This window comes from Barbus barbus (genome assembly GCF_936440315.1).
Source record: "Barbus barbus genome assembly, chromosome: 47".
NCBI lineage: Eukaryota > Metazoa > Chordata > Actinopteri > Cypriniformes > Cyprinidae > Barbus > Barbus barbus.
The window spans coordinates 2,292,989-2,305,636 of NC_136725.1; the positions used below are offsets into that span (position 1 = coordinate 2,292,989).

A 12,648-nucleotide genomic window follows, 5' to 3' on the forward strand; every position below is an offset into this window, starting at 1 on the left:
GCTATTTGTTTTATTTGTGTAACTTGCTTATTTGATTTGGGGTTTGTTTTAAAATTTCAGTTTAGTTTTATTTCAATTTCACAAAGAAACGTGCAGCAATAACCTAATAAAAGGACACCTTCCCATTTACTGTATAATGTTTTCAATCTCATTTTGTAAAAAATAAATTGTGAGAGAATCGAATCGTGAATCAAATCAGGAGTTGAGTGAATCGTTACATCCCTGTTGGCCATATAATTACCACTTATATCCGATCTTTTGATTAAATGCCCATAGATTAACCATTATTTTTTGTTTAGGTGGATCTTGACAAGAAACTATAAAGCCCTGAGTAAAGGCACTAAAGGAAGCAAGTCAGGCTTCCTCAACGTCATGATGGAGTTGAAGAAATGCTGTAACCACTGCTACCTCATTAAGTCGCCTGAGGACAACGAGTTCTACACCAGACAAGAAGGCCTACAGGTGTGTTTTCAAGCACTAATTAGTCAAAATTGTAATAGCCACTAGGGCTGTCGCGATTCGTCGATTTTAGTCGGCTAGTCGATTTTTAAAAATTGTCGACTTCATTTTGCTCGCGTCGACTAACCGGCAAAATACCGGAAGTGGCGCATTTCACGGACGAGAATCCATAAAACACATTATTAGACTATTTTCCAAGGCTGCATGATATATTAAACACATTTAAAAATCATAATTAAGCAGAATTGTGAATTCACAACCGCTGTGATTTAATTAAATAATTATATGCGATGCCGTTCACACAGTATATGCTCTTTAATTATTTCCATGCGTGTAGTTAAGCTCGTGCGTCTCGCAGCGGCTCCGTTCACAGTAGCTCCACAGAAACTGTTATTATTTACATGTGGAGCGACTCAAACTCATCTCTGCATGCTGTTGTGAGTTTGGGTTTATAATAACGTTCATCTGGGAACGCAACGTGCGCCATTTCATCAGATTTGTAAGGTAAATCATTAATAAACCTACATAAACACAGGAGAATACATTGTGGTTTCAAAATGAAATCAGTTTTGTTAAATTTTATTAATCAAAAATCCTGTCTAATTAATTGAGTTTTTCAGTTTTATCTGTACCAAATTCTGTTTTCCATTATTTTCTGGATTCCATTTGAATTGTTCCATTAAATCTTAATAATAAAAAGCATCTCCAATTAATTGATTTTATATATAAAAAAAGTATTTTTCAGAAATACTGCACATTTACATTTTTCACCTAAATAAATTCTGGTGTATACTCCTTTAAAAAGTGTTTTTTGATTATAATTGTATTATTATTAGACTCACACTATAATACTGAACTGATTTCAGTGATTTGGATGAGATGGACGCTTGCTTGCTTGCACTCTGTTGCACTTCACTTTTGCTTTAAAAAAGGATTTCATAGAAATTTGGATTTCATTTGGTTTAATAAAATATTTTTAAGTAAAATTGTTGTTTTTGTTTGCGGGAAATTAATAGTTTAGATTAAGCAATTAATTGAAAAATGAGTCGATAGATTATTCTAAATAAAAATAGTCGTTAGTGGCAGCCCTAATAGCCACAAATATAACTAGGTTATAAAAAATATAAACAAGTATTTACTATTTTTACATATATTTTCACAATGTCACGTTGAAAAATTATTTCTTTAAAGGTCACAAATGGTTTGGCTAAAATATTGTTTACATGGAAAACGTGATTTATTGCTTTGTTAGAGCACAAAATTAGAATTTTATTTGTGAATAGTTTAACAGCATTAGTTGCTTCCAAATCTCCTAAAGAAACTATTTGTGCTTACATAAGAAACTTTTATGTAAAAGAAAACATTAGCATGTGTTACCAGTTGTGCTCTGTTTTTCCTGCACACATAAAAATGTTTTTTGTGCATTTGCAAAAATGTCACTTTAGGGCAGTGGCTCTTAACTGGGTGTCAAGGGAATGTAGGATGGTTTAAATAAATTATTTTTAATATATAAGAAAAAGAAATCGCATTCTAATTAGGGCTGCACGATAAATCGCATGCAATTGTCATGCGCAGCTCGTCAGTAAAGCCGGTTCTGTGATTAGTAGTAAATCTCCTTCACCTGCTTTCAGATGGAGCGGCATTTACTACACAGAGCCGTAGTTCACTGACAAGCTAAGCAATATCGCGTTCCTAATCAAATGCGATTTAACTGTGATTATGAACGCGATATTGCGTAGCTTGTCAGAGAAAATGTCCTCACTAAGTGTCACTAAGCAGACATCCTAGAAAATACCTGTGTGGTGGAATTTGGATATTGTGCTTTAGGGGCTTCCTAGTGAAAGGGCAAGTGGTGATCTTTTTACATTTACATTTATGCATTTAGCAGACGCTTTTATCCAAAGCGACTTACACTGCATTCAAGTTACAGTTTTTTTACGTTTTATCAGCTCTTGCTTTCCCTGGGAAATTTAAAAGCTTTTTTTTAAAAAGCTCTTGCTGGAGGAAAAACCTGTCCTGCATAACCACAGCTAACCAATACCTTATATATTGTCTGCAGCACCTTATTCGCAGCAGTGGGAAGCTGATTCTTCTGGATAAACTGCTGGTTCGGCTGAAGGAACGAGGGCACCGTGTGCTTATCTTCTCCCAGATGGTTCGGATGCTGGACATCCTAGCTGAGTACCTGAAGTACCGGCAGTTCTTCTTCCAGGTGATGGCAGGACTCGCTCACTGCAAGTGATCTGGAGTTAAATGCACTGTTTGTGGCTCAGGTGTGACTTATGGGAGTGTTTGTGTTTGTAGAGACTGGATGGTTCCATAAAGGGTGAGATGAGGAAGCAGGCATTAGATCATTTCAATGCAGAGGGCTCTGAGGTATGTGTGACATCGCTGATTATTAAGAGTTTAAATATTCATTCTGGTGTTGATTGCATTATCATTGTGAAGTCTAAAATTGCATCACTTTGAACTGATTAAATTATTTTGGTAGAATTCAGATTTTTTAGAATAAGAAATTGGGCTTTCGTTTCACAAGCTGGAAATTAATTATGTAATAATTAAGTGTAATTTGTTGAAAGTTGTAGATTAAAAAAAATTAAAACTATTAAAATCGAGGTTTGCCGTTGTCTCTTGCAGGATTTCTGCTTCCTGTTGTCCACGCGAGCAGGTGGTCTGGGCATTAACCTGGCCTCTGCGGATACAGTGGTCATTTTTGACTCCGACTGGAACCCTCAGAATGACCTGCAGGCCCAGGCCAGAGCGCACAGGATTGGTCAGAAAAAACAGGTCAGTCTCCACATTAGCATCAACTCCTCACATTACATGCAGTCAAACCAGCATATGTTCCATAACTGATATATTAGTCAAAACCTTTTACAAATATTTACTTGGTTTATCAGTTATGTAGTGCATGCTGGCTTCATTGCCTGAATATTGATTAGAGCTGCACATGGTGATTACAATCTTTTGTTCAAATTTGTTACATTTTCGTTGTAATCTGGTCTGACGTCATAAATAATAATAGTAGTGATATTGATTAATAATAGTATTACTGAAAAATCATGATCCTAAATGTCTCAGTTATGACCTGGCAACAGTATTAATTACATCATGACTTCATTTGCAGTAATTAATCCACACATTTATTCTGTATAATTTAGTGTAGTTCAGTACTGTAAATGTTTATGTAATCTTCTCTTTCAGGTGAATATATACCGTCTGGTGACAAAGGGCTCGGTTGAGGAGGAGATTATTGAGAGAGCCAAGAAGAAAATGGTGTTGGACCACCTGGTAATTCAGAGGATGGACACCACGGGAAAGACAGTCCTTGACACGGGTGCTGCTCCTTCAAGGTACAGCTACCTAACTTGACATATAAGCACTTTTTTTTTATTGAAGAACATGTAGAAAAAAGTGGAAATTCTGGTATGTGTGTATAGTATAGTATACACATATGCAGGGCTCTACGCTTACTTTTCTTTTTAGGAGCGCTTGTGCTTCTAATTTAAAAAATTTAGGAGCACGGACAAAAATTTAGGAGCACCTTCAAATCAATAATCAAAAATGAACCTTCCCATTACGAGGTGATATTTGACTCCTTAAAGTGATTTACAGGGAATATTGTGTTTTACCTTTGTAATGGTATTTTTCTGACTTTATTAAAAGTATATAATCTCTTATTTTAAATAAAAAAAATATATATATTTATAAGCTTTTTCTTATCATTTCTAATTAAAACAACAGAATAAAAACAAGTAGAATAAGATGCCAATCAAATGAAATCAGTATTAAATAAATTTGTACTACAGAGGTGGCACAGAAGAACACAAGTGGCTTGTAGGTGTATTTTCAGATGTTTTGAGGCTCAGAGGTTGCATAAGTGCAAGTAAATTCATAAATTCATGTTGAGGTTAATGTTTTAAATATACAATTTTGAATGTAGAAATATTAAATGATTTAAATAACAGAAAAGATGCGTTAAAAATGAAACTAAAACTGCCAGTAGGTGGCGGTATGTCACGGATTTGATCACTGAATCATTCATTTAATTGATTCGTTCGAACGGCTGATTCATTCAGGAATGAAGTATGTGACTGTCTTTATGAATGGGTAATTGAATCATTGACTCACTAGATTAATTTAAAAACACAGCTCATTCATAAACGAAACACCGCTGTGTTTGAATGGAGATGCGCAGCGGCTCAGCTGGGACTTTGTTTGAAACTATTTTCGTTGATGAAATGGAGCAAAATAAGTCAATAGTGTTGGAGTCAGACAATATAAGTCACTTAATATTAACTTCTTGCTTAACGAACTGTTGTATTAAATCAGTATCACATTTGCAAACTCTCTTAATAATAAGCTGTCACTCATCTTAGTTCATCGTGATCTCACAAAACTCCATAATAATCAACGAAGCTCCTTATACTGCACAATGAATCTCTTATTTACACTGTCTACACTTTTTTTGTTATAATGTCTGTGATACATTACTCAACGCTGCAAAAGCACGCAAGTACGTTAGAAACCTTTAAAGCTCCCGCAGCACAAACACAAATATGCTGATCGAGTCGGTCGCACTGGTGCGTGTAAATATTTTTTCATAGTCGCACGCAGTAGTTTTCAGACGCAAATGCAACTGAAACAGTCTCACTGTAGAGCCCTGATATGGTGTGTTTTTATTGTTCGATTTCCTGCAGTTCCACTCCATTCAACAAAGAGGAACTGTCAGCCATCCTGAAGTTTGGTGCTGAAGAACTTTTCAAAGAGCCGGAGGGAGAGGAGCAGGAGCCTCAGGTCTGTGGGGTTTAACACTAGGCCAGGGCGATATACAGAATTTGGACTGTTGTCTCTCTTGTGGTTATGCTCATGTGACGTTTCTGTAGTGCAGCATCATGAATGCTTGTCATTGAATGTGTTTAAGCTCTGCGTTTTAAAGACAAGTGATTTGAGTGCAATAAGCAGTGAAATTTTTGTAAGGTGTGCGCTCTGTCTGAGAGCTGGTTTGAGTGCACAGATAAAGCCGTTTTTCTTACAGCGCGCGAGTAGTGAATGGAGCTCTGAACTGGTGCCTTATGGTCTAAGCCTAAATGGTCAAAATATACACTTAAGTGTCAATGTCCTTTCGTGAGTCTCCCTTTAGTGAAGTGAAGTGAAGTGACATACTGCCAAGTATGGTGACCCATACTCGGAATTCGTGCTCTGCATTTAACCCATCCATAGTGCACACACACAGCAGTGAACACACACACACACACAGCAGTGAACACACACACAGCAGTGAACACACACACACACACACACAGCAGTGAACACACACACACACTGTGAACATACACCCGGAGCAGTGGGCAGCATTTATGCTGCAGCGCCCGGGGAGCAGTTGGGGGTTCGGTGCCTTGCTCAAGGGCACCTCAGTCGTGGTATTGAGGGTGGAGAGAGCGCTGGACATTCACTCCCCCCACCTACAATCCCTGCCGGCCCGAGACTCAAACCCACAACCTTTGGATTACGAGTTTGACTCTCTAACCATTAGGCCACGACTTCCCCAAAACAGTTGGTTTTGGGGAACAGTTGGTTTTGAACAGTTGGTTTTGTCTTAAGTGAAAGTAAAGAGTTAAGAGAGAGTGCATGTGTATCAGTATATTAGATCTGTGCATTTGGTCTTAAAGGGACAGCAGGCTAATAAACCTGCTGCTGTCTGTGCCATGAATGTTAATCAAACAACAAAAGAAAGAAAATCTCACTGCTTTTGACTGAATCACTTCTGTAACTTAAATTGTAAATTAAATCAATTACATATAGATTTACTCCGTGATGACTGCAGTGTTTTTAGTTTTGTTCTTAACACAGTTTAAGTAGTATTTCTAGTGCTTTTCAAGTAGGTCTGTATCATTTGTGTCTGTTCTGTTTTGGGTTTTTTTGTCCTTTTGCTTGTAATAGTTCCTTTGTTCTTATTTTGTCACTGACTGCTTGTCTTCAGTAAGCTTGAGATTTTTTTTTTTACTTATGTTAGGCTAATATTATTATTTTGTTATTATTGTTATTATCATTATTATAAAATTACTGTCATACAAGATTTTGGTCATATTTCCCACTCCTATTTAACACAACCATGGTTGTCAGTGTATGGATACGGACTTCTAATGTTTGACATGTTTGTTGGTCTGGTAGGAGATGGACATTGATGAAATCCTGAAGAGAGCAGAGACCAGGGAGAACGACCCTGGACCATCGACTGTAGGAGAGGAGCTTCTCTCACAGTTTAAGGTATACACTTTAAAACTTAAAATCTGTGATCCCCCTTCCACATGTGCTGGACCGTCTCCAGAGACTGTCAGTCACACGATTAGCACACAATTAAACAATGCTTGCTCCGTCTTGCAGGTAGCAAATTTCTCCATGATGGAGGAGGAGGAGATTGATATGGACACCGAGAGGGACAATAAGAACTGGGATGACATTATCCCCGAGGAGCAGCGGAGGAGACTCGAGGAAGAGGAGCGACAAAAAGAGCTAGCAGAGATCTATTTACTGCCCCGCATGAGGAAGTGTGCTAAACAGGTTAGCCAGTCATACAGTGTTTAACACTGCCAGTAATGTCAAATACTTGGCTTACATTATGAATTATTTTCATTAGACCAAATTAATGGTGTTGATGCCCTTACTGGTCCATAAGAGATAAATGACACACAAACTAACATGCACACCTATTGCTTTGTACTGTTTATTTCCTTTTTTATACTTTATCAACTTTTCCAAGACATTAACAAAAAGTTTCATACAATTACAAAATTGTATATCCCCCACCCACATTAAAACAAACATAAAAATATAAAATAGCATACAAAATAGGTGATAGGATAAAAAAATAAACACATCAATGTCAAAGTTCAATAAATGAAAAAGAAATTACCGAAATAATCTGATAGATGTGTGGTCTATGCATAATGTTATGAATGTATGAAACTAAACAAGACCATAGCAGATTGAGCTTCATGTCTTTGTTTTATTTTGTGATGACAGAGCAACTTTAATGGGAACGAGGGCAGACGCAGCCGGAACAGACGATACTCTGGTTCAGACAGCGATTCTGTCTCCGACAGAAAGAGGCCCAAGAAACGAGGACGACCTCGAACTATTCCAAGAGAGAACATTAAGGGCTTCACTGATGCGGAGATCCGCAGGTAAAGCTGCTGCTTCTCAGTTTAGCAAATTCAACACTAGGGGGGAAAATCTGTCAAAAAAAACCCCACTGCATTTCATTTTTGGATAATCTGAGGACAGTTCACTGTGAAATTAATTAATTGTTTTTCTTCACACAGAATGTATATATTCTAATTAACATTAAAGTGTAATCTTGAATAGGGATGGGCGATATCTTATCGTTTGCGATATACCGTTGAAAATTCACCTCACGATAAAAATTTGTCTCCTCACGATAATAACGATAAGTCTAGTTGATGACGTAGTTTTGTGCGCGCCCGATTCACTGTTCACGTGCGGAGTGAAAACAAGCATGGCGGAAGGCGGACGTGAGGCTGACAGTGCGTTCACACCGGACGCGACTTGCACGAATAAATCGCTCTATTCGCGCGTAGTTGGACGCGTGAACATTTTGGGTTACTCGCTTCATTCGCGCGTGAAATTCACTGCACAACAGACACGAATTCGCGTCATGGGCGGGACTTCTGCCAGGCGCACATGTATGACTGCCACAGAGAGCATATGTATAGAATTTCGCTCTAAACGCTCAATTCGCGCTGCGTCATTCGCGCGAATTGCGCGGCAGGATGTCTATTCGCGTCTTTGCATTGACTTAACATGTAAATCACTCGCGCTTAACGCTTCATTCGCGTCTGGTGTGAACGCACCATGAGGAGGAGCTTGTTGTTACGCGAGGAGCTACCTCCACAATTTGCACTGGTTTGGTTACAGAAAATCAGATGAGGAGCAAATTACCGTAATATGCAAAGTGTACAGAAAAATGGTGGTTACAAAGAGTGGAAACGCGTCCAATTTGAATTTGACATAAAAGATGCCAAACTTTTAATAAAGTTAGAAAAATGCCATTACAAATGTAAAAACAAAATTCCCTCTAAATCACTTTGAGTCAAATATCACCTCGTAATGGGAAGGTTCATTTTTGATCAGAATTGTTGATTATTGATTTGAAGGTGCTGCTAAATTTTTGACCGTGCTCCTAAATATTTTAAATTAGAAGCACAAGCGCTCCTAAAAAGAAAAGTAAGCGTAGAGCCCTGAGAAATATTTCTCATGTATATGACGAGCCCCAATTTTAAGTTTTCTTTTTTTTTATTATTATTATTTTAAGTTGTTTCATTATCAGGAAAAAATGCAAGTGATCCGCGCGAGCACCTCACTGTCATGCATGCGCATTCTTTTCCGCACAAACACTTGCATATGAATAATAGTCTAGACTCTAGAGCATAGCCTCATAATTTTGTTTTAATAAATCACTTATGCATTAAATAACGATACAAAACAGGTTGTTAAATATGCTGAATATATTGTTCAAATATTTATAAAATGTGAAACTGTAGCTAATCTTATTCGCAGTCTAGCGTTTTGCATCTGCATAACATAGTGAATTACTTTTAACCTGCAATGATACAAAATAAAACCAAACAAAGTTTGTAATGAAGAAAAAAAAATGTAGACAAATAAGAATGATGTAGCCCACATTATCGTCATTTGTATCGTTATCGCAATAAATACCTGAAATTATCGTGATAAATTTTTTAGGCCATATCGCCCATCCCTAATCTTGAATTAATGTATTAAAACGTAAAATTGCTTAATTTTGTATGACTAATGTTTACTATAAAACTTCTTTTGCACACAGGTTTATTAAAAGTTATAAGAAGTTTGGTGGCCCTTTAGAAAGGTTAGTAGCTGTTTTTCATTTCTTCTTATGATAGCAGTCGTGCGTTGACCTCTGTCATTGATGTGACTTTCCGTGTTTTACAGGCTTGATGCTATCGCTCGCGATGCTGAGCTGGTGGACAAATCAGAGCATGATCTGCGGCGGCTGGCTGAGACTGTACACAACGGCTGTCTGAAAACGCTAAGGGAGAACCCCTGTGGACCCGAACGAACCTCAGGCAAGAGCAGCACACAGCCACACTGACGGGTTACTGAGGAGTCGGTGCAAACTTGGGCCTGGAGGGCGGGAAATTGTGGCTGGGTTATTGTTTTGTGCATTTCACTCATTCCACATAATCCTGCAGAGAAATTCATGCTTCTGGGTTATTTGTGTCATCCTCTTTCCACCCTTGATGAAATGAAAAGCACATTTAATTGCAGGGGTGCAGTTATAACATTCTGGATGTCATAAAGTAGCATGAATAAGACACTACTAGTAAAATAAAGATTTAGACTCCTCACTGCAATGAATAAATCCACTTCCATATGAAGCATTTGGGATTGGACATTTTTAAGAAGTACATTTCAAGGCCTGACTTGATTTTGTTTTGTGCTGGTTCATATCAGGAGGCAGGCGAGGGAAGGTGAAGGGACCCACCTTCAGGATCTCAGGGGTTCAGGTCAATGCTAAGCTGGTGATCTCTCATGAGGAGGAACTGGCACCATTACACAAGGCCATTCCCGCTGACCCTGAGGAGAGGAAGAGGTATATTAACATGAGTGCATTGCAGTTCATGCAACCCTAGCCTGATTTTGACACAGTTTTGCTTTTGTTAGTGTTTGTCTTCAATGTCTTTTTCTTGGCTACAGAAAGCAGCGTTAAAAGTAGTTGTTTTAAAAGAGCCTATGTCAAGACCCTGCATTCAGTTCTATGTCGTTTTAGGGCAGAAAAATGACTTGTTAAACAAGACAATCTTTTTTTGTCTTGAATATTTACAGGTATATAATCCCATGCCACTCAAAGGCAGCTCATTTTGACATTGAGTGGAGTAAAGAGGACGACTCCAGCCTGCTCATTGGAATTTATGAGTACGGTTATGGCAGCTGGGAGATGATCAAGATGGATCCAGACCTCAACCTCACACATAAGGTGCAGAAACGCATGGAGAATCAGTGGTGTTGGTTGCACTTTATTTTAAGGTGTCCTTGTTACAGTGTACAGTTACATTAAGTACTGAGTAATGCTAATTAACTACATGTACACTAACTATATGGTTAGGGTTAGAATTACAGTTTGGCTTGGGGTTACTTGAATGTAATTATGCATTTTTATTATAATAGTAAGTACATGTAATGTGTCACAAGGACACCTTAAAATAAAGTGTTACCGTGGTGTTTGATGAATATGTCATTACATTGTTGTGTCCTTGTTGCTGTAGTGATTTATATATGATGTTTAAGTGATAAATTGTTACAAAACTTGTTGCAGCTCCTTCCAGATGACCCTGACAAGAAGCCACAGGCCAAGCAGTTGCAGACACGGGCTGACTACCTCATCAAATTACTGAGCAAAGACCTCGCCAAGAAGGAAGCACAGAAACAGGCCGGCACAGTGAGTCACGCAGATTAAACACACTTGGTTCACTAAAAGCAGATGTAAGCAACAAACAGTGTTGTGTAAAGTGGCTAAATTATAACTTATAACAATAACGCTGTCTGTGAACAACTCGTCATTTCATTTGCTGTTTAGTGCTTTATTGATCATACAATACGGTCACTGTTGCTCCTTCTGCTCTATAGGCAAATTCACGCAAGAGAAAACCACGGGGCAAGAAGAATAAAGCTGTAAAACCCAAGATGGATGACGTGATGAACAGTCTGTCCTCTGCACCACCATCAGATAAGAGCTCTGAAGAAGAGGATGAGGAGGAGGAAGAGGAAAAGGTTTGTGTTGCTGTAATAGGTGCTGGTGTATCATGTGAGGGCGGAGGCTGAGGCCGCTGCTGTTATGTTTAAGCTAATAACTTACTGAAAAGCCTTCTATGTCAAACTGCTAGAGCAGTGATTCTCAACCACGGAGGCTTCAGCACACTTACAAGAGGGCTACAAGACGGCTTAAGATTTATTATATGGCAAAACAAGCATTTTTAAAAAGCTAAAACGGCTAAAGCTAACAAGCTATTTCTGCTATTAAGATAAAAACTGACACATTCCTTAATTTGCGGTGCTTTCCAAATGGGATTTATCGCCCTCTGAAGGGCACTTCGGAGTGGAAACAGTCATGGCCGCCATATTGAAGTGTCGTTCCAAACCGAAGTGCTCAAATCTGTCCACTTCAAAGGGCCCTTCGGAATGAAGGATTTAGAAGGGTACAACTGATGGACACTTCGGGCTCCCATGATCCTTTGCACAGATGTTTTGCATGATGACGGCGCCTCTGTGTGGGCACGAGATGATGACGCAGAAGGGCACTTCAAGAAAGGGAATTCTTTAAGGGTTAAGTCATGGACATTAATCAAATCTTGAAACTCAGAAATGTCTATAATGACTATACAATTTGTGAGTTAAATCATTTTGATGACAATAATCACAAACAAGTAGAAAAGTTATATAGATTCATTACTGAACCTTGAAGGACAATCAGTTTTTGAATCTGAAACTACAGAATTTAATAGATTTATTTAAATAAGTATATAATTTTAACATTGTAATTAAGTTAAATACAAATTGTTATAATATATTTAGATTGTGTGAATAATTAACTTTCATTACAGCAGAAATATCACAAATATCTTATGTATTTAAATATTGTTTTGGACAATGGGGAGCCTTAGAGTGAAAGGTTAAACCATCATCCTAGAGCATTCATAGTATTGTCATCAAACTCGACACTTTGCCCAAAGCATTTAACATCCTTCTGTGTACCCTTCTCACCCGCTTAGGCCCTGTTTACACTAGTGTGTTTTCATTTTAAAACGCATAACTTTTCCTACGGTTACGCCTGTCGTTTACACTACTCCGGCGTTTTCGAGGTCGAAAACTGAGACTTTTGAAAGCGCTGCAGACCCCGTTTTAGTTTGAAAACTCTAGGGTTGTGTTTCAGTGTAAACGGACCAAAACGCAGACTTTTGAAAACGATAGCATGGCTGCCTGCATTCTCTCTGCGTGTGCTTGATGACTGTGTAAACAATAGCATCATGCTCGTTATTGTACACATAGATATGTGTGGGTAGATTCCCCATTCGACCGCTCCAGGCACGCAGACGCGTCCGCATCTAAATAATAGGGATCTACCTATACATA

General features: G+C 38.2%; 1 protein-coding gene across 1 annotated transcript in view; it reads left to right on the top strand.

Moving 5' to 3' along the window:
• Positions 1–12,648, top strand: part of LOC306865472 (chromodomain-helicase-DNA-binding protein 1-like) — a 31,500-nt gene that overhangs the window by 8,915 nt on the left and 9,937 nt on the right. Inside the window, exons 16-30 of the mRNA XM_079410078.1 lie at positions 300–462; positions 2,519–2,671; positions 2,764–2,835; positions 3,097–3,246; positions 3,664–3,812; positions 5,160–5,256; positions 6,634–6,729; positions 6,847–7,023; positions 7,486–7,646; positions 9,326–9,367; positions 9,451–9,584; positions 9,973–10,111; positions 10,345–10,495; positions 10,835–10,957; positions 11,146–11,289. Of these exons, the coding sequence (XP_079266204.1) occupies positions 300–462; positions 2,519–2,671; positions 2,764–2,835; positions 3,097–3,246; positions 3,664–3,812; positions 5,160–5,256; positions 6,634–6,729; positions 6,847–7,023; positions 7,486–7,646; positions 9,326–9,367; positions 9,451–9,584; positions 9,973–10,111; positions 10,345–10,495; positions 10,835–10,957; positions 11,146–11,289 (1,951 nt within the window). The remainder of the gene's footprint in view (positions 1–299; positions 463–2,518; positions 2,672–2,763; positions 2,836–3,096; positions 3,247–3,663; positions 3,813–5,159; positions 5,257–6,633; positions 6,730–6,846; positions 7,024–7,485; positions 7,647–9,325; positions 9,368–9,450; positions 9,585–9,972; positions 10,112–10,344; positions 10,496–10,834; positions 10,958–11,145; positions 11,290–12,648) is intronic.